Source organism: Amblyomma maculatum, chromosome 10 (genome assembly GCF_055883805.1).
Source record: "Amblyomma maculatum isolate TAMU_Amacu chromosome 10, ASM5588380v1, whole genome shotgun sequence".
Taxonomy (NCBI): domain Eukaryota; kingdom Metazoa; phylum Arthropoda; class Arachnida; order Ixodida; family Ixodidae; genus Amblyomma; species Amblyomma maculatum.
Window position 1 is genome coordinate 58,238,727 of NC_139353.1, and position 22,611 is coordinate 58,261,337.

Sequence of the window (22,611 nt, forward strand, 5' to 3'; positions counted from 1 at the left end):
GAGCTAGCCTTTCCCATAACTTGCAAAAGCTGCCAAAATAATTGATCAAATGTTAACTGTTGCTAATTGGCCACATACCGATACTAAATTTTAGTGGTGCCAACAAATTTTTCACGTTGGCCTTTGGGTGTTCATATGTTTGCTAGCATAATATGGCGGGAAAATTTTTTACATTAAAAGGTTGAACGTAACATGATGCAAAGCCAGTGAAAGGGTCTTACCTTCATCACAAGCATTCATGTTGCAAGACTCTGTGTCAAATGGCTTCTTGCCCATGTCACAATTCTTGGGGGCAGCTGGCTTCCCATTGACATGACAAATGACGGTTCTCGTGCGTTGTCCTCCTCCGCAAGGTGTGGAACACTGCAAGGCATGCATCATACACCCAGTGACAATCTCGCAAAACTTTGCAATCTCGCAGGTCATGAATTGCCTGGCTGCGGCATAATGATATTGATTTGCGTTGCACAACGCAGTCAAGTCTGGGTATATATATCACACCTGGATATTTCGAATTATTGGCAACATCGATGACACACATGATCCCCTTGAATATCCCGTACACAAGTATAGGAAAGTGGTACAGTATACTGAACTGCTATTTCCCAGACCATTTGATATATTGAACTGCGTACTTAATCTCGTATAAATGGCACATCAGTAGACAGTGCCAGTGCTGTGAAGCTGCGTGAAGAGGTGAACATGGGGTGTGCTTGAGGGCATTGTTCAGTCTCATGTTCATTTTCCTCACCATGTCGCTGCCATACAGTGAAGCCAACCTACTTAAGCCTAGCAGCAGCCTTGATGTGGCATCCTTTGCTGCCAAAAGCAATGTGGAAATCAATTATTCTTTCAATATTATAAGCTGTTATCCCATTTAAAGTGTACTAGTAGTAACAATGTTAAATACCTTATGATAGACAATGGATAGTTCTAAAGTGGCATCCACGGCGATTTCATTGTAAAGCAGATTAGGCTTATATGCTTCAATGTATTTTTGTATCTGTGATGCCACTTCTGGACACCTTCGAGGAGATATTTAAGCACTACCTACATGATGCAGAGGATGTTCATTGTACGCAGATGTGTAGGGTTCAAGGAACACAACCAAGCATGACATAGAACTCAAAGTAAAAAAACGATGCATCAACAGCTAGTAATGCTAACATGTTGCGACTACGACAGGTGATACATCAGCTAATAGTGGCTTCTTTTCATTACACTTGTATCGCATGAGAAAAAGACAGGGCAGAATAGAACTTGCTGCCATTTCCAGCACCTCTGTTACACCTAATGAAGCATAGCATGGCTGCTAGAAAGCTACAACTAGCCATGCCACTCATTCCTGTGAGCTATCAACAGATGTGAGATGCAAGTATGAGTGACGGCTTCCTGGCTACCACCTCGCACTATTGGCAAGTGCGAAATTAAGGAGCGAACCATGGCACAACATCAGGCATTTCTGCAATGTGGCAAAGCCTGCCACTTGCTATCCAAGTACCTACAGCTTGTCACGGGATATTTCGATATATAGTATGAGGGATATACGAGTAATACAAAAGCTTGCATAATTTTCTTGTAAACTGGCATACGCCATTCTAATTCTATGTGCTTGTAGAGGAACTCTTCTTTCTTTTTAATGACTATTATGATAATCCTTTTCATTGCAGATAATGAATGAATTTCAAGGAAAAGGGCTGTTTAGGTAAGTGCTGTCAAGATCCACAAAATAGTCACTGTTACCTTTTGTGCTGGTCGCCGGCTCTTAAACTTCTTAGGCCCTGAAGAGCTAGTGCGACAATGCTTAATGGACTGTTCCTTAGTGCATGGATCAACAAGATAAGCCCATATTTCATCACCCATCACCATGTCTACAAAAAAAAAAAGTGGCTTCAGTGGCTTCAAACGCTTTCAGAAGATCAAAGAAGACTTCCATTTTTTCCCTTTCAAATCAGAGGTCAACAGTGAAGGTATGTATAAATTACGCATTCTTTTCAATATCCTAAATTTGTTATAGCCTAAATCAATAGCCAATTTAATATCTTAAATCTGTAAGCTCAGGAATTGTGACCGATCTTTCAGTGCAAATTTGTCTGCCCGTTCGCTAAAGAGTTCATGTCGGAGGTTACAGTTCCTGGTCTTCCACTGTGTGAGTTTGTCTTCAAAGCAGGTTTCCCTTCAAACTTCTTCATCCATCACCTATACTGCTCTTGTCAAGGGTGTCACCTCCGTAAATATTCAATAGTCTACTGCAGATTTCGGATACCTGCGCCCTTCCTTCGTCAGAAACTTTATAACAACTCATTGCTTCTCCACAGAAATCATTACCTACTTGCAACGAAAAAGAATAGTTATTGATGGGTATAATAAAAAAAAGGGGTCACTCTGCAGGTGCTTAGAATTATAATGAGGCATGCCAGTTTACAAGAAAGTTACACTAACTTTTGCATTATTTTCAGTACAATCCTTGTATAATGTAAGAATTGCATGTGTTAGCAGAAAATATTTATAAACAATACTATATAGCCAATATACATAGTATCTGAGTCTGATGTATCCAGATTTGGCAGTAATGATAGCACCTAAATTGCAACCAAGTTGGATCCAAAATAAACTAGGAAGTCTCTCAAAAAAAGGTGTCTAGATTGATCATAAAATAAACAAATAAATCACTTGTGGATAATGAATTATGATGCAATGACACCAACTAAAACACCGCATCACTGGACTTCACCACCGCAACATTTTCAGATACCTAGCCTATTCCATTCATATTGCTCTTGGACAGAAAGAAATTTTAAATGATTTGGGCTAATTTCTTTGAACCTCCTTATGCAAAGTGGACAGGTGACCCACCCGATTCCATGGAGCAGCAACCCAGGTACCATTGCAGACGTCATCAACGATGCACTCCCTGGTTGAGTTCAACTGGTCGGCTATGTCGCAGTTGTCATCAGTCGTGTTGACGATGCTTCCATCGATGATAGTGCCACAGAACACCTTGCGTGTCTGCATCCCATGCCCACATTCGGTAGAGCACTGGGAGGAAGACAAGAAACGATCAAATGATGTAAAACATGGCAACTAAGACTGCAGCCTTAAGAGCGCCACACACCTTTGTTACAGAAAATAAGTAAAATTCAGCAGCTTCAGTAATGTAAAAATAAGTGCCATCAAGTTGTGCACAAAAAAAAAATAATAATAATAGAATAACTGGTTCACAGGATATTTTATTACCAGACCTTTTTTTTTTCTCGAGGTGCAGGGTACTTTACAGAGGGGAGGGGCTAGGAATTCCAACATTAAGGCTAAACTAAAACTAGAAAGCATGCAAAAATTAAGCAATGTGCTGTCAACTCTAGAATCCAGATAATTCAAACTGAAAGAAAGCCGGGAATGTGTTTGAAATATGCAAAAATGTCAAATTAGGAGAAGCAACTTCGATACACTAGAACACCACTGTGGTAAACCCTGATAAAGTATGGTGAGTCAGCAGTCCCATTTTGCTCTCCATTGATGAACATACATTTTTTTTCGTTTACAATAAATATACCTTTAATATGAAGAGTCATAATAAATAGTGACTGGTTGTGACAATGTACGTCTTGCAAAATGATAACACAGTGACCCACGCGTAATCTTGGATCGCGAGGATAACATTTGAAGGCAAATGATAGAAACTGGCTTAACCACCAGGCTTTTAAGCTGTGAGGAGAAGGAGCTCTTGAAAATCTTTCGAGCTTCAAGCCAAAGCACGTGATGCGCATGGGAAAAAAAGTTAGAAACTAGAGAGTGAAGCTGGCTATAAACGTAAATAGATGAGCGGGACATTGAGAAAGTAGACAGTAAAAATACAGTAAGAAGTAAAGGGGAGAAATGAGGGTAAATGTTCATGGCACTCTGCAGTGCAAGGCATAAGGCAGGGGAGACAAGAAGTGGAGGTGTGGCCGTGGAAGATGCCCATTTCCCCATAAAACTCTGGTTTTCGCATGAATTTAAACTTGCATTACATTTGTGAAAATGTGGCACTTTTACAAGGTGTAAATAGCATTGAAAACAAAGTATTTTACTAGGGGTGTGAGAATATTCGAAATCTCCAATACGAATCGAATATATGTTTGTTATTTGATTCGTATTTGTATTCGAAAAACTGGCATTCACAATTTCAGAACATCAAAAAATAACCGAATTCGCTGCAGTTTGCTAGCACTGCACGCTTCTCCGTAATGCTTGACCCCGTGAACAATGCAGTGAAGCATCCTCAAAACCCGATGCGGCCATTTCTGAAGAGGGACCTTCTCAACAGTGCGCACAAAGCAAACCACTTGGCGAAACTGGAAAAAAAAAAATGTCATCTGTACTTCAATTTCATCTCAAATGAAAGCATCCATCATCTAGGTGTTCATCAGATAAAATTAGTGCGATGAAACAGTTCTCGATACATTTTTCAGGCCAATTCAATAATCCGAGCTTTCAGGTAATTTATACATTTTTTTCTAGCACCTTAAAGACTGAATTAATGAGAATTCACTACATTCAGCAGCTATATGACGGCTCCACCTGGTTTCACGCAGGGTCTTCTTGTACAAAGAACTGGTATACAGAATCCTGTATAAAATTTATACTGCATTTTTCGGTAGGGTACACACTTCCACAAAATTCTAGTTTAATTTTATTTGAAAATACCATATGAATTCTAAGATAAACAAGATGAACAGTGTTTGCTATTTTTAAATTATATATATATTTTTTCATTGATCAGATATGCGATATTTGAAGGAATTTTTCCCCCGTATTTATATTTGATTTGCATTCTAAAATTTCGAAATTTGCACACCCCTACACAGGACGTGAAGACTAAAAACAAGACAAAAAATTATCACATAATGAAACAATAAGAGGTGGATGGAAGGCAATTTCCGAGTGTTTCTTGCATAAACTGATTCTCTTTGTTTCATAAGCAGCCGCGGCTTTACTGGACAGCATCCTCAGAACCATGCCATCACCAGCCAATGCACCAAATGATGCAGGAAAAATTTTTGCTGGCCAAAGTGACTTTACTATAGAGGAGTTCTACTGTACCCACTTGACGCTGAGGAGACTAAAGTACTATATTAGTAAAAACAAAACTGTTAGTTGAGTTAAATAAGTTGGAGCGAATGAGAGCCCTCTACAACAGGAAACACACTTGCTGCATTTCAGGGCACCTTTCCTAAGTTCAGCAATTGATGAAATGAGATTGAAAGAGATGCAAGTTACAGAAAGGACAAAGGGAAGGGGTGTGAAAGCAACTCACGGGGCTCCACTGCGAGTAGTACCACATGTATTGGCACTGAGCGTCCAGAGCGCTGTCGTCTTCGTCACACGGCTTGGTCATGTTGGGCCTCTTCTCCTCGTCACAGTATTCGTCCGGAAAGAGCATCCCTTCTTCATTGGTGCACATCACCTGCCGGGTCTCGATGCGCGAGGAGCACGGCACCTCGCACTGAAATTTGAGACACAGCAGGACGTCAAGAATGAAAGCATTCCAACAGAACTGCACATTGGTCGAGTGGAAACAAAGAAAGACCAGCACAAAGTGCGCATCATAGGAAAGGATGACTAAGAGCTGCTTGAATAACAAGTGTTAGTCTAGTAGTTTTAATAGGTTCGAAGTTACGAACCACTCGTTTCCCTAACCTCGTCAGCTGAATTGTCTGCACTCAGTAATTTGCGTAATTGTTTTTTGTTTACACACTTCTGACATAAAAGCAGAACCCACTACAAACATACAATGTGGTGATGATGTTATGACACAAACGATGCTGATAGTATGTGAAATAACAAGTACTATGTCAAAGATCTTCGTGTACTTTGCTTCTTGATAAGCCCGTTATGTTAAAGAAAGTCAGATGAAAAGCCATGATGTGCGCATTGCCATAGCACAATGGGATCAAACCACGTGAAGAGAGGCTGCTTTGAGAAGTATATTTGACAACCTAAAATTTTAATTTTTCAAACAGCCTTTGTGAATGCAACAACAAAGTAAAAAAGTAAAAACAGGGAAAAGAAACATGCAGAAAGACTGTGAATAGCAACTTAAAAAACCTATAAAGTTGGAAAAGGCTAGTTACAATACTGTAAATGCACTAATATAGCAACAGTAAATCTTGATTCAAAAGTCATCCATTACTTCCAATTAGTATATGTAGCCTTACATAACAAGACTGTTTTTACCATTACAACAATATTTATTAATGAAAAATAAATGAAAGTGAGACTAAATTTCACAAGCTGCTACGTCAAAAAGAAGCCTGACTGCCTTGCAAGTACAAGGGTACAGTTCATGACAACCTTTTTGGGGGCAATGGAACAGATGGTATGGAGCCAAAACATGCCTCTCTTCCTACACATCAGAATAATAGCCCCTGCTTCCAGTCACTGGCTCCCTCTTAAAATATTGTTAATTGTCAATATAGTATTATTTATAAAGGCATATCTGCAATGCAACTGCCAATCCACAAAGCCAAAACTCAAGGGAAAGAAAATGTTTTCTTGATGAAAACAAATTTGCTAGGCATCTCTGATCCCAGAAAGCTTCTGCCCTTGTAGCCTTCCTTTTGCAGCCAAAAAAAATCTGTTTCCAAGCATAATCTTGTATTTTTATAACTTACTTACTCATATATGTTATCAATTCTGTTTTTCATTTCTATGCGCCCCACCCCTTATGTAATACCCTCTGATGAGGGTCTTTAAGGTATTAAAGTGATGTGATGTGATGTGATAACCAAATCACCAAATTAATATATTTTGACACTCAACTCAGTTGACTTCAAGAACTCTTCATGCTGAAGAGTTAAACAGACACAAAAAAAAGCATGCTATCAACATTCAGTACTGACAGGTATCTAGACAGTATCAAAAACCAAGCACGCACATCCCGTATAGTAAGACAGAGTCATGACTTATCTAAACACGAGCTAAGTATTGAATCAAGAGGTTTCTATACTCACTCCAGACCATGGTGAAGTGACCCAATCAGTGCCGTCGCATGGCCTCAGCTCACAGGTCTGGTTAGCAGGCGGTTTTGTCGCCTCATCGCAGCCCTTATCATCAAGAACTTCCACGGCATCTCCGCCAAGTGGGTTGATGCACTGGACATCTCGAATCTGAGTCCCCGGCCCACACAGCCTGTCGCACTGCAGAACCATCAGCAACAGCACTTTTGTCAAATTAAGTATCGTACAAAATGTCACAACATACAACATGATTAGAAAGAGAGAAAGGAGAGCAGCTCTATTTTTGTTAGCAGAAAATTAAACTTTCTGCACAGCAAATTCTTAAACAATCGAGAAAATAATCAAACATAAACTTAACAAAGCATATTACACCCCCTTTTTATCTTTTGTCCACATCAGTTATTTTTTTCATGGAATAGTTATAACCAACCAAGTAGCTTAACTAACCATGAGATGTGCTATAAAAAATGCCATAACCAACTGATCACGGTACTAATAATCAGCAATGATAACTGCAGCTTGAAGGGGCACTGCGCACATCATCTAGTTAATATTCGCATTGAAAATTAACTTGCTGGCTCTTTGTGGGCAGGCTAATGTTTTTGGGCAAAAAAAAAGGATCATTTCTGGCTGAAAAAAATTGAATTTAAGATTTTACCGGCGAGTCGACTCAAATTCGCAGTATCTACACCAAAGAATGTTAGTTACGGCCATATTGAAGTGAATGGTGGTGCAGTCAAGCCTCTCTGATCTGGCCAAAAGTATGATGGCGATCCATGCAGTTTACTTGCAGAATCGGCAGGTGCTGATAACACCCATATTTTTGTGGACGGGGAGGTCTGCTCTGGCCTACAAAAGCTCCGGTTTTGACAAAAATATTCTCTTGAGTAGTAGAATGCTCGTTAATAGAGGCCAATTTCAAATTTTAAACCTATTGTTCATGCAAAAGACACCAAAGGATAATAAAAAATTATCAATAGAAACAAGAATAGGTTACCCTTCCGTATCACTACCCACATGAGACATTTCTTTCGTGCACAAAAAGGTCACCGAGTTGCCGAGTTGACTGCACATGAATCCTCTCTTGCACCCCATGGAATGAGGCAGTGTCTCATTATTTTTAAAATGCACATCTCTTAAAATTCAGCACCAAATCAGAGGATAAGAAAAAAAAACAAAATTAAAGAGTTCATGAGACAGCCATCCTTTCTGTAGACTCATGACAATTCAACCTCAGATAATCCCCACTTTGAGTTCATTAAAAAAATTTGACTGCCCGGGTACATTTTCAATGCCCTTTTGTCCCGCCATTTATCTTACTTTCGCTTAATTCATACTTGTCTTGCTACAACACTCCATGCGTGTGAAAATGTAATGGCCAAGAGCAGATATGCGAGCTAAAATTTCACTCCTCCAATTGGTCAACTTGGATGTGGTCTAAAGAGGACACCATGTCGAGGTCTGATAGGCACTTCAAGCAATCAGAAATACCCATTGCCACATAGTTTCAGTTTCTGAGCGTCGTTTCCAACCCACGGCAATAGCAAATACCGGCCATAAGTGAGCTAAGCCCGACTTCCTGCTGCTTCGAACCCTCGGTGATGCATTCCTGATGCGTTAATTTATTTTAGAAAGTGTTTTTAGAATATATGTACATTTCAGAATGTGTATTCCCCTCACCCCCACCCCCTTCCATATGCATAGTCCGTGCTCATCACATGCTGCCAGTGTTAGTGTGGTGGGCTCGAACACCATTGTTCATGAGATGGCTCCCTGGTACCTGGTACAACCTATTAAGGATGCCATGAGAGGCCTCTACAACTTTAGAACTGCTCTGCTTTGACACTGCTAAGAGTGGAAACGCAGACTGCAGTACAACAGGACGGCACTGCAAGAAATTGTCTATGCTTCACAATTTTCACTACAAAGCGTAGGATAAATGCCCATTTTGTGCAATGCAAAACGGTTTTCTAAATATTCTTCTTTTTTTTATAGTCATTCGATGACAGGACTTCTGGGTAATTTGGCCCTACTGTAATTTTACTCAGTTGAAAAACCAGCAAGTTATTGAAAACCTTTCTCAACTACACGAACAGTTGAAGACTACTTGTTGAGTAAACATATCTGTGCCTTTCAACGACATTTTACGCGGTGCTAACGACTTTTACTGCATTTGCAGCGAAACAGTTCAAGAACGCTATTCGTGCGCACAAATTCGGAATCCATTTAGAAAATGACATTTGGCCTTGAAACATGTTAAGGTGTATTTCTGATAATTCAAACAAATACCTCTGCTCACGTTTGAATTAATGTATTTATGAGCAGGTGGCGGCACCATATTTCAGTCCACCACTTGCAAAAACATGAACAATCTCATGAACTTGCACATAGTTTGTGTGCCTGAATTTCCTGTGCACGAAAGCATCAAGCTGGCTTACTAATTGACATGCAAAGAAATTGAATTTTGCATTCTTGCATCTCAGCAGCTTGTGTTGTTATTTCCATTGATACTGCTTTCTGCTTTTTTTGTGACGTTACAATGGTACTTCGTGTTGGAATAGTTGTGCCTGTGGAACTAATAAGTCAGTCATATAGTTAGCAAGGAATTCAGTTAGCCAGGTCTCCTCACCAAACTCTTTTTCTTTGTTTTGCTTTATTCTAACTTACTGTCTTATCCAAGGTTTGTTCTTTTGCAATCTCAGGACACTAATATCTCAATATGGCTGGGCTCGGTACTATATTTTCATTCAAAGCAAATAAAATATCTTGATGCAAAACCCAGCCTTGCATGAGCAGCAGTAGTCAAAGAATACAGACTTCTTTTCTACAGCAACAATGTAATTTCTCCTCAATTAAGCTCCTTTACGGCTAGTGACACAAACCCTGCTGAAGTCATCGATATGTGATCAGTGACACTACTGCTGCTAAATGGAAGCCCACCAACTGATTTAGAGTGAAAAAGACTCTTTTGGAAAGTCTTAAGAATACCAATAGTGCAAAACTGCCATGGAACTTCAAACTTACCTCGGTCCAGTTGCCCACTTCCCAGGAGGCACACTCAGCGTCAGAACTGCACTCCTGCAGCCGTTCCGGCTTGGGTCCGACAGACTCCGTGCAGTGTGAGTCATTTGTCAGCACAATGCCAACCTCGGTCCGATATTGGCAGAAGACCAGCCTCAACTGGGTGCCGTTGCCACAAGACTTGGAGCATTCTTCCCATTCACCAACGTACCAGCTGCACATGTGAAAACAGTGATTTGGTACAGTGTCAGTTACGTTATGATGGAGGCAAAATGTGTGCTGTGATATATCAGTGCACATTAAAGGACTCCAGATGGCCAAAATCAATCTCCTTGAATTGCATGGTTGCCCTCCCTCTGTTCTTTCTTTACTTCCATGCTTCATGGAATGGTCGAGGTGTCCACCAAGAGTCAGACAATTATGTGGCCTTTTTTTTTATTCCTATCGAGAATAGATAAAAGTGCTGCAGAGGGAACTGATGTTGTGCCAAATGATCATTGTTGATAACAGTGTGTACTGCTGCTAATGAGTCACAATTTGAATCTCCCACTAGATAAAGATAAACACTATTCCCTGCCTCCAGTGTGCGAAGCAAGTCACTCGACATATACAATAGCATGCTATTCAAGGATAACCAATTATACCCTACCTAAACTGCAGTGTGGGTTAAAGCCTGACCACACAGACTTTCCGCCAGCAGTTTAGTAACAGCCAATAAAAGTTGTGCTACCCAAATACTTCTGCAAAAAATGAAATATTTCATGCCTGGCTCACAAAACTCAGAATCTGTTTCACATTGTGATGAACCCCCTTTACAAAATACCTTTATTTCTTTTTTTCTTTTTTTTTTTATGCGCACAGTGAAAAAGGTTTATCAGGGGAAGCAAACAAGCACAAGGAAGGAGCTGGTGTGAACTCGCCTCGCAGGGCAAGGCTCCGGGTTACAGACTTTGGTGGCCTCAGGCTTGATGGTCGGATTGCAGAGATCGTCGGACACTCTATCAAATGTAGTTGAACTCGTGCAGTATACTAGGCGGTTCTGAACACCTGAGCAAAGAGAGAAAAAAAAAACGCTGCTCAAAAATATCACCCACAGTACTAGCCACTTGAATTGCCAACCTGGTTCCCCAACAACTAACTGCCAGATGCCAAAGCTATATCACAGACTACAAGAGAGGTTGTGTTAGGCTCGGGATCAGTTTTGAAAGCTAAGCTTCTATTTATCCCAAATTTAACAAAAATATTGTACTTTAGAATTCCACAATGCTGACAGGTTTTTACACCAGGCCTAATGGCCCGCACCTCATAGGTTTACAGCAGTCAAGGTTTAGTGCTTTTTTTTAGCTTTTCATGTTAGGCACCCTGATGAATCAACTCTAATTTTACAAATTACTGACAGCATAGGCCTCAGGAAACAATGCCTTTAGTAAGAATGTGAAAAGAACTGACAGAAAAAATGTTAACACACACCTCCCCCACATGTCTGGGAGCATGGTCCAAAGTCACCCGAGTTCCAGTTGTAAGAGTCTGGCTGTGGGCGACTGACACCAGCGGGAACTGAGTATTCGTACACAATTCCCAGGTTCTTTTCTTGGTACAGAAGCTGCATGAAAAAGGGAGAGCCAGGCAATAATTAACCTCACATAAGGTAAAATCAGTCATGGAAGAATTCGGAGGGTGGGAAGTGATTAGTAAAAGAAAAATCGTCTCCAGCATAGTAGTCCACACAGTAAGTAGCATTACTCAGCGACAATGTGCATGTCATCCTAAAGAACAACTTGTAAGAAAAGCAGACCGTAGTCAGCACCAAAGATAAATGAAGCAAAATAAATAAAAAAGAATATATAGTAAAACCTCGTTACAAGAGTGTAACCATGGTCTCTTGTAACCAAAAATTCCTATCAACTCATATGTGTGGCAGTTTAGATTCCCTTATCTAAATTCTATTCTGTATCAGTGTCCTGTTTTGTTGCAGTATGTCAGGAATCAAAAAAGAGTGCCTCCTTTTGACTGGGAAGTCAAAATGTCCTTATTGTTTCAGCCACTGTCATCACATTCCTGTGTGACTGAAACAACTGGGACATTTTGACTTCTCAGTAAAGAGGAGGCACTCCTTCTTGGTTCCTAACATACTGCAACAAAACAGGACACTAATATGGAAAAGAATTTAATTAAAGGAATCTAAACTGCCGCACATAGGACGAGTCAGCTGAGTTGCATGAGTGTACCTGGGTTAATTGTGTCTCCTATAAATAGTGTAGAAATTACTTTAGGGACATGAAAAAGCTGTCCTTAGTAACAAAGTGTCTCTTGTAACCATGTCTCTTGTATGCAATGTTGTTAACATAGCAAACATAGGAAAAACAACCAAACCATTTTCAAGTGTCTCTTATAACCGAGAGTCTCTTGTAACCATGTCTCTTGTAACGAGATTTTACTGGACTTGCATAGCTTGAACTTGGACAGCTGTTGGGCAGTTAAAAATCCCGGCAGTGCCGTTTCACCCACAGTAAGGAAACTGGTGATTACAGTTTATAGGAAACATTAATTTAATCACCCAGAGTTCCTACTAAACTTGTCACGTGCAGCTGTGGTTCAAAAGGAAACGGAGTGTATGTAACTTTTCCCACGTGCTAGGTCATTCGGGTCCATAGCGTGATTATAAACAAATAAAAAAATTAATAGTCAGTAAATGAATAGAATAATAAGAAGCACACTTTTGGTGTAATATTTAGAGGAATGACCCAAGCTGCAGTAGAATTTGTAATATGTAAGAGAACAATTACAAAATCTTCATTACTCCTTCAATTAATAACTAACTCACTAAGGTTAATAAGTAGCTCTTCCTGAACAAATATCCAACTCCACCTTGGGGGATTCCCCTAAATATCTCCTAACACCATTCTCACAAGAGTTTGTGCTCGCTTGAGTTCGTGCTCAAGTTTGCACTCGCTTTTATGCTATCATCATAGTGAAAGTCAGGAATAAAATGAAGACTTACTACAATGAGGATGGTCTCAGTTGTAGGGCCCAGGGCAACCAAGCTCTCGGGTGCATTGGCACCATGGTTTCTCCGCTCGTAGTGAAAGACCGTGCCAGCAAACCGTATGCTTCGGGGAAACTCAATCCGCCAGTTGCCGTTGAGGTAGTAGTACCCGGTCTTGTTGCGGACAGCTACACAGACGAAAAAGGTAATTATCAGGAATTATGACTACACTTGGAGTTTGGTGTACCAAATTTCTGAGAATGTACAACATGAAACACTCACCGAGGTAGTTGTTTGTGGGCAGCTTCTCCTCAATTCTGATGTTCGTGGCCCCCGTTGGGATTAGCAAGATGTCATTGTAGCCTGCACAGCAATTTCATGCATATACAATGATTAGTGTAGTTTAACACGAACAAACAGTCAAACTCCTTTAATACTTTTTGGCATACTAAGTTATGAGACTAATAAAGTAGCACTGGCAATGAACACTAGACATAAAGTCTGGGTGACAGAGGCCGAAACTCACCAACATGCAAGTTGTCAAGGTCAAAAACGCCCTCAATGGTGTTGCAACTCGAACCGTCACCTCGACACACCCGGCACTTGTCCTCCACAGCATCTGATCCCAGCATCTTGTCACACCCAACAGGCTGGAGAAATGTACATATGTGTGGTCAGAAAAGGGGCCAAACTTTATCGATTAAGGTGAAGTGACCGGAAAAAGTATTTTACATAACAGAGACACTTCTCTCTCTGAAGCCTATCTCACCAAGTACAGTGCAAAGTGTTCATGCATGTGAGGCATGCTTACTAAAATATACCATGACGTTAAATATGACTGCAGAGCACTGAGTATTGCATACTTTTAGGCCATATCACTAACCACTTTATCTAAGTTTCATCAATGGCACAAAAAGAAAACAAAGCAAGCGGTGAAGTTACTGCTTAATGGATGCATAATACATAAATTGGCATTGCTAAAGAATGCAGTGCGGCTCAAACCTTACCTTGGATAGCAAGAAACGATATATCCAAGCAAGATCTCATAAAAAAATGCCCCTTTTGTTTTCGCAGATGTTGCTTAATTTCATCGTCACTGAGCACCCCTACAATGACAAGTGCGCGAAACTGCAAGCGATTGGTCCAGTCATCCAACTTATCTCATACTCTCTTATTTTTCTGGAGAGGTAAGTTGATGCGTTACCATGCAAGCTCCATTGACACAAACGTCAAGGCTGCCATCATCGTGACACCGTGTCCCGTCGATGGTCTTGGCCGAATGCCGATAGTAGAACCGTTCACCCCTTGGCTTGCAGTTCAATTCACAGGGGTTGGCAGCTGAATGAAAGAACATAAGTGAAAGACAGAGCTAGTTTAAAGCATTGCACACAACAAATTTCAGCCATTCATATCAACAGTATGAAAGGCATGAATAAAAAATTTCGAGGACAATTAAGCTCCGGTTTTTAGAGTATGATGCAGCTGCATTAAAGGAGCTGCTCTGTGGCTTCTCTTGGGTATCCTCATTTGTGCACACTAACTTTTCTACTTGCCTAACCACTAATGCCTTAATTTCGGCCTCTATTACTGCACACATACTTATTACCATGCAGTCATGAGCTAACGCATTATCTGAGGTTACCTGGCACAGATATAAAGCCCTGCTTTAAACAAGTCACATAAAGCTGCCTGCTTGGCCTGTGGCAAGGATCCCGCGCTCGATTTCCATGTCACCCCCTGTAAACTTTCTTTTTTTTTTTTTTTTTTATTAATACTGTAAGCCTTCTTCAGGCTCATACAGGAGTAGTTCAAGTCAATCGTACATAGAAACAGTACAAACAAAAAGGAACACAATGGAAATGGCAATCCCCGACAGTCAAATAACATTATTTTCATTGGCGAAAAATCGTTCAACGTTTTGAAAAAAGACATCAGGGTTAGTAATGTTAACAATTTCACTTGGTAACGCATTCCACATTTCGATAGCCTTAGGAAAAAACGAGTATTAAACGTGTTACAACGCGCCCAGAATGGTCTAATGCAATAATTATGGTTACCTCGGGTGGAGTGACGCTGGGGTGTTTTCAGGTAGTCTTCCTTATCTATGTTTAATCTATGATGATAAATGTTGAAAAGGAACTTCATTACAGCTGTTTTCCGGCGACAAAACAAGGTCTGTATTTGTGCAGTGATGCGCATGGCTGTTACGCTTTCATGACGCGAGTATTTTGAATATATGAATCCTAGTGCTTTCGACTGAATTTTTTCTAACTTTTCGATCAGATACACTTGATGGGGATCCCAGATTATGTTTGCATACTCAAGGATAGGTCATACTAATGTTTTATAGGCTGTTAACTTCACGTGCGGTGGAGCCATTGCCAGTCTGCGGCGAAGAAAACCAAGCTGTTTGAATGCGCTGCTACATATGTTCTCGATGTGTGCGTTCCATTTAAGGTCTTGGGTTAGAGTGATCCCCAGGTATTTTGCTTTGGCTACGTGTGGTATCGGGGAGCCAGATAATGTGTAGTTGTAAAACAAAGGAATTTTTTTTCTTGTTATGTTTAAATACGCCGTTTTCGAGATGTTAATTTGCGTGTCCCATGCTACACACCAGTCAGAAATGTTTTTTAAAGCAGATTGAAGTTTCATTTGGTCCCCAGAGCTGTTCACGGCTGTATAAATCACGCAGTCATCTGCAAAAAGTCTTATTGTCACTCCATGTTCGGCACACAAACTCCCGCTAACTCGGTCATGTTACCAATTCAATTCAATTACCAGTCAATGGTCAACCATGTCGCGTGCCAGAGTTGAGGTCATGATTTTTTGCCCATGTTGCCAACACTGGAATTCTTAGAGAACAGGGCCTTCTATGCTGTCATGCTAAAACGTCAACAGCACAAGCATCTACCTTATTAACCTTTTCATTTAGGTCTTCCATGCAACTTACATTAGGTTTCAAAACAAAACTAGCCCTGGTGAACCAGTTTGAGGATTTTTGAACTAAGCTGACAACCCAGCATTTGAACCCTGTAGCATACCCTCCAGAACTCTGTTCAATACTAAGAAAACAGAGTGTGTTCTCACATGTTGCAAACAAAAACAGCCACATGCATTTAATTTCATGTAGCGAAGCAGATAATACCTAATGTGGATCAGCACAATAAGTACTTACATGGGCACCTCTGCCAAGAAAGCATAAGAAAAAAAAAAAAGAAAGAAACCTCGCATAAGAGGGAGGCGTTTTCAGGGGCTAAAATCTTGACACACTGTTACATTTGTCCACCAACTTGTGCGTGCAGTAAAGCATAAGGACATTCATGCCTTATGCACGTAACAAGGTTCCCATGCTGCAAGCGTTTTGTCAGGAATCCTGAGAAGCATCAAAACAATGCTCTTCGCATAAATCCATACCTTGGAAACCCCACAATCAGCCGCACACGACATGTCATGCTTATGACTGCTCGCATCGTTCTAGAGCAGCCAGCCATTATATAGTTAATAGTGATACTCTTTCAAGTGATAGTCAATCATGCGAGCGTGCTACTTTGTGAAACACTCAGATTCATAACAGCTATATAACTTAAAATAAGATCTAAATGACTACGGCAGTATTGGGTTGATGGGAACAGCAATATGTTCAACATGCACGTCTTTGAGACTCTGAGAGCCAATGGCAGCCCTCTGCTTTAAACACTTTTAATATGTGAATTCAAATTCCTATGTACATGCATATGTTAAAGCAAACCAATCTACACGACTGAGGTCATTCCATGTTTGCAGGCTATTTACTCAGAAGCACTTGGTTGAGTACTGATGAAACTATAGATTAAAGACAACTCTAAGCTAAAATGAACAAACTCTATTTTCTCACTTGACATGGGTCGAACATACAAATGAAAAATCCAAGTCAAGGAAGGCTCTTGTAGAAATACCTGATTTATGTGAGGATTTTACATATGCAATTTCCATCACCCTGAAACTTCTTTCTTCCTAAGACACAAGTTTGTAGTACAACAACAAGTGAAGGCAGCTATGCCAGTACTGAAACAGTACCTATGTGTTGAGGTGGACTAGTTTTTTATAGTTCAACACTAACAGCACTATTAAACAAGATGCATGGACAACGAACACTCAAAATGCGAGCTTGCACAATATTCTGTGCCAACATGATGTTCAGGAAGAAAGACAAGACAATTTTTACATGTCGAATGAAATTCCAGATAGACTAGATCACCTTAAATTTTGCCTGAAGTCAACAAGAAATGTCCAGAGCCTTTTTCTTTCGATGTAAAGGTATTTGGTAAAACAGTTTTAATGTCCCAACATTGCCTACAGGGACACCATGGTGGGTTGCTCCAGATTAATTTCAACCCCCTAGGGCTTTCTAATGAGCACCGACATAGCACAGCAGATGGGGCCCTTTTGCACAATGCTTCCAATAAAAGAGACTACAGAGGCCAGGATCTGAACTTAAAACCTTGGACTCGGAAATAGTCTTCCACCGAGTTACCATAGCTATTTTTTCATACATAGCCTGTACATATTACTTAAATAAGCACAATAAGCTCTCAGCTTGTAGGTAAGCACCTTTGTTGCCTTGGCCCTTTTTTCACATGTCCTATCTGGTACTGATGCTTGTGAACAAAAAAAAACAAACTTCCATACCATTGTAGTGCTCACCTTTGTAATAGGGCACCCAGCTGTAATAGCGCCCTTCAAAGGGAATGCTGTTGAATCGAGCACACTGCTCTTCCCTGAAGTCCTTAGAGAAGTCCGGGCAATCCTAGTTGCAGAGATGGCAAAATGAGCGCAAACAGAGAAAAAATTTTTGAACACAAACTCAAATATGTAGCGAGAGTATCATAGAGGAAGGGAATGTCTATGTTCGTCTACTAGAACAAAAAGTTATGAACCTCAACCATTTGGCTGTGAATAATGTTTTTACAGGAAAACCAACAATTTCATTGAAGAAGCAAGCGTATGATAATTGAAAGCCAGTCTTCAGGCTTTCATATGTAAAGTGCAATCCAAATATGCCTTATACTAACTGCAGTGCAAGCACCGCAATAAAATTTACTAAGTATGCATCACACTTCACTTAGAATTTAATTCCAAAGACTTAAACATTTTGCATTCCCTTAACTATTCTCATAATGTGACAGTAGTAACGATACCTTCCTTCGTTGGGCCAGCTCCAACCCTGTACAGTGGCTTTTGAACTTTGCCCCAGTGGAAATATAGCTGTCATACCCAGAAGAATTAGAGAATCTATTTCACATTGACCATTCCACAAATGCAGTTGCTAGAATTTTGGCATGCACCATTTGCATACCACTTAACACATAAAAGTGCAGCAAAAAAAAAAGGATAACAAACCCACTTTTCTGAGAGCGTGGAGAAACAGCTTAGATAAAACAGATGCATTATGTTGACTGAGAAGCAGCATATCAAATGCTGCTCTTAATTAAAGGTCTTGAACCTGAACTACTACATTTTGGTCCATGAACCCTTTCCCAAGCATTTCACCCCAGAAGAGGCAAGCATCAGGCTGGGGGAATCCTTGTACCCATTGAAAAACATTTGGATATCCATCGGCACCAGGAATTCAACCTGGTATATCCGGAATGCAAGGCGGATGCTCCATTACAAGGCCGCCACAATGACTTCTGTGTTTTGACATCAGTGTGAAGTACACCAAAGGTACCAAATCATCGAGCACCCAAATATTTAAGTCTTAGCCCAGTCAGGAGACCTGTTTGCGTACCACGGGCTTTGGCACCAATAGTAAATCAGCAATTCAGTCATCAGTGTGCTGGTCACATGCTGCCTCTTTGTAGAATGTTATCAGCAAAATGCACTTGCCCTGCCAAGTGAGTACATTTTTTTCATCAATCAGCTCATAAAAGATGCTACTGTAGTGCTCATGTACCCTTTCTCAGTTACTTGACTTATTTCAGGTTGAGAGCCATGTAAATTCTACCGGCGCCAGCTTTCAGTAATAATTAAAACCACCAGCAACTACTACCCTGCAGGTGAAAAATATCTGCTATGTCTGATGCCCATACAGCAGCAACACTCCGAGCTATAATGTTGCTATATTGCAGCTGTGCAGGCTGTTTAACACAAGAAGTATTTAAACCTGTAAGAAACTCTAGGCTAAGGCTTGTGAGATTATGTTTGGCTTTAAATTTCACCTCATTACAGAGGAGGTAAAATATGATAACCAGGAAAAAAAAATATGGACATAAGGTGTTAGACACGACATGTGTGAACATTTATTTTGTGTTCTGAAAAACATGGAAATATGTGCAGAGCATCTCATGAAAGCCTGCTACAAATGATAGCTTGCAGTCCCACAAGTGTAGCTGCTGTCTAAAAAAACACGAAAAGTGTGTACTCCAAGAATGCTATGCAAAGAACAAGATTTAAAACAATGTGCACAATGTTAATGCAAATTATAACTTACACCAACTGCACAGAGGTGACACCAGTACAGACTATCATCGACAGCCACACACAATTCAATGTGATTGAAACCAATAATGAACACCGATGAGCAACTGTCTTCATACACACAAATATTTCTTAATGTTCACAAAATAAGAGCCCAGAGAATATCTCAAGTAAATGTGCACCCAAAGCCAATCAGCTATAACCGTCTGGAATGACTCCAATTTCGGCGCATTTACCCCTCAAAGGAGTCTTCTTTGTCACTGTTACAAAGGCATACCACGCACAAAAATACCACGGCTGCTGCAAGTGTCCTCAATCGTCCTGAACCTGAACATGCTTCTTTCTCCTCTTCTTTGAAGCCACAAGTCCGCTATCATATTCTGAAATCTTGATCTTCTTGACAGGTGCCTTCATGTGTTTGTGCTTGTCAGCAGGTCCAAAACGATTCTTGTGGCCGGGACGACGTCCTGGAGTATCGGGTTGTGAAGCCCACTGTGCTCCAAGGGTGCTTGGAGTTTCTCTCAGGCAGTACGCCTTCGCAAAGTGTCCCAGGTGCAAAGCTTTGAAAGACACCACATGCCTCATGGCGCGTGGATATGACGCGTACGACCGGACATGGCTCAAGTACCCTTTCTTGGCCATTGCCTGCAAAGCCGTCTCCTTGTAGACCTCACTTTCAAAGATTAGCTGCAGTGCTGTTACATAATCTTCCATCGTTTTCAGCTTCTGTCCCGGGTCAGTCCTAGCCTCAAGGATGTAAGACTTGATGGAGAAGACCTTGGACAGGACACTCTTGAGATCCATTCGGTCTAGCTGAATGTTTCTCTGTGCAAGAACATCAAGGAAGCCAACCTCAGATGGAAATAGGAGAAGGACCACCTTCCCTTTGGCACCTATGCGAGCTGTCCTCCCCGCTCGGTGGACATACTCTTCAGGACGAAGGGGCACGCAACACTGGACGATGAGGTCGACTTGAGGGACATCTATGCCCCGTGAAGCAACATCAGTCGTGAAGAGGACACCAGCGGATGCCTCTCGAAATCTGTTAAAGATTTCTGCCCGGTCATGCTGAGTCATTTCTCCATGGAGCTTAACAAAATCTATTCGCTTCTCAGCGTCTTCAAGCATGATGCCTAAGACCGAAGAGAAAAGGGCGTGCTCAAAGTCTACAGAGTCCTGAGTAGCTAGGAAGACTATAACTTTGCCTCGCTCAGCCACGACACAAGCATCAAGGAGCAGGCAACACAAAGCCATCTGTGATAGCTTAACAGGCACCTGTAGATAATATTGACTAAGACCCGGTGGCAAGACGAACTCTTCGAGCTCCTCAGCGCCACCCTCCACCGCAGCATCAACAGTCACTGGATTTTCAAGAGTCAAGCCAGCCAGCCTCTCCACGCCTTTAGTCAATGTCGCAGACAGAAGCACGCAAGCTCCTTTGGCCTCTCTTTGCTCCTTCCACAACGTAACAATCCTCGAAACCGACTCTTCAAAGCCCAGTTCGAGCATTCGGTCAGCTTCGTCGATCACCAACCAAGAAGTCTTGCTCAACGAGAAGGACTCGGTGTGTTCCAAGTGATCCGTCAGCCTCCCCGGTGTGCCAACCACGATGGCAAGCCCCTTTCGCAGGCGCGCCTTCTCGGATTTCTTTTTTTCACCTCCCATCAATACGCCGGGCACGACCCAGGTGCAGGCCTTGCATAGCTTCTCGAACCACTCGTACGTCTGCAGCGCCAGCTCCCGGGTCGGCACGACAACCACGGCGCGAACTCCATCGGCCCGCGTCAGCTTGGGCCGGATATCCTGAAGGTGCTGGACGATCGGCAGCACATAGGCAAGAGTCTTACCGGAGCCAGTCTGTGACTTGATGAGCGTATCCCGCTGTTCGAGGAGCGAAGTTATGGCCAGCTTTTGCACTTCGGTGGCGGTGGTGATCTGGAAGCGATCGCGCAGGCAAGCAACAAGGTGAGGGTGCACGGCAAAGTCGGTGAACTGGGAAGACGAGAAGACCCGTTCGTTCTTAGCGTCCACTACAACGGACGTCGTCTGCTGCTCCTCTATGGCGGTCTCGAAATTAGCCAGAGAGCCCCGGTAGCCAAACAATGAGGAAGTCTGGGCAAAGCTTTTTTTCTTCTTTAGCGGTGGCGGTGACAGCTCAGTCCTCTGTTTTCTCGCTTCGCTGTCGGCGACAGTTCTAGGCTGGTCATCGCAACTGCGCTTTCCGGAAAATGCGCCATGCTGGAACTTCACAGGTTTCGCCGGTGTGGACGATGTTTTAATCGCCGCTTGTTTCTTCTTGAGGAACGCAGTCGGTGTGGAGCCGGGCTTTCCGACGCCTCGACGAAAGGTTGCCGCAGCCTCAGAATCTGCGGGCAAACGTCTCTTTCGAGGCTGGTATTCGGTGTTGAGGTTGAGCACGAGATCGGTGTCATCCATGGCCACGTGAGACGGGGACCGGAGCACTTCGCTTCTGTTACCACGCGATCTGAAAGCAATTGCAACGCTTTCCAAGCTTCATGTTGGTTCGCACGGGTCACATAGAGTTGTTGACGTGCAACAAACGGAATGCATGTCTCTCGAACTACACCACTCTTCTGATCCGCCGCCAAAAACACCACGCCGCACTACGCACGAACAAATTCCCATATCGTAACTTAGGCTTAACACAAACCCTATTCAATAAATGTACATCAGGCTTTGATAGGTGGCGCTAGCAACGTGTTAAAAACAAAGTTTTTGTCGCAAACATTTTACGGCACGCCGACAGATGACGGCACTCTTGCACATTGAAAAAAGGCGGTCTTTACAAACCTTATTCACGCTTACTGTAATTACTTTGGCCACTAAAAAAGCAGCGTAAAAAGCATGGACATCGAAAGGAAGGAAATACAGTGCTATGTTTGTATTCACTCGATTTCCGTGTTTTCTGAGCTAGTTTTTAGTCGCTTTGAATCCTTACTAATCAGTCCAGTCCACCATCCCAGACGGCAAATAATTTTCAACTTTTGTGAAATTTATAAATCTTAACATTCGCGTAGTAGCTATACGTGTCGCCAGCATTTGTGAAGGAAGTAACTGGTCTTCAGTTCGCGCTAGTCTATACGGAATTATTTTCTCATCAATTTTATTAGTGCCGCAAAGTTAGAAAGC

The 22,611-nt window shown here is 41.7% G+C and overlaps 2 protein-coding genes across 5 annotated transcripts in view; both read right to left on the minus strand.

Moving 5' to 3' along the window:
- The window catches only part of Ppn (proteoglycan-like sulfated glycoprotein papilin), a 176,605-nt gene that overhangs the window by 57,695 nt on the left and 96,299 nt on the right, over nucleotides 1–22,611 (minus strand). For all 4 annotated transcript variants that reach the window (XM_084582840.1, XM_084582839.1, XM_084582838.1 and 1 more), the window contains 12 exons: nucleotides 17,689–17,791; nucleotides 14,210–14,343; nucleotides 13,532–13,655; nucleotides 13,288–13,368; nucleotides 13,021–13,193; nucleotides 11,490–11,622; nucleotides 10,940–11,066; nucleotides 10,023–10,233; nucleotides 6,993–7,178; nucleotides 5,297–5,485; nucleotides 2,857–3,039; nucleotides 222–363 (listed from right to left, as the gene is read on the minus strand). In XM_084582840.1, coding sequence (XP_084438966.1) covers nucleotides 222–363; nucleotides 2,857–3,039; nucleotides 5,297–5,485; nucleotides 6,993–7,178; nucleotides 10,023–10,233; nucleotides 10,940–11,066; nucleotides 11,490–11,622; nucleotides 13,021–13,193; nucleotides 13,288–13,368; nucleotides 13,532–13,655; nucleotides 14,210–14,343; nucleotides 17,689–17,791 — 1,786 coding nt within the window. The remainder of the gene's footprint in view (nucleotides 1–221; nucleotides 364–2,856; nucleotides 3,040–5,296; nucleotides 5,486–6,992; nucleotides 7,179–10,022; nucleotides 10,234–10,939; nucleotides 11,067–11,489; nucleotides 11,623–13,020; nucleotides 13,194–13,287; nucleotides 13,369–13,531; nucleotides 13,656–14,209; nucleotides 14,344–17,688; nucleotides 17,792–22,611) is intronic.
- On the minus strand, nucleotides 19,258–22,135 carry LOC146176585 (ATP-dependent DNA helicase DDX31). Its single transcript, XM_084582837.1, has one exon. It carries the CDS (start codon nucleotides 21,895–21,897, stop codon nucleotides 19,774–19,776), a length of 2,124 nt encoding a protein of 707 aa, XP_084438963.1. The 5' UTR covers nucleotides 21,898–22,135; the 3' UTR covers nucleotides 19,258–19,773.

Excerpts from the sequence above, each read along its gene's own strand:
- LOC146176585 (XM_084582837.1), bottom strand. The coding sequence starts at position 21,897 with ATGGATGACACCGATCTCGTGCTCAACCTCAACACCGAATACCAGCCT.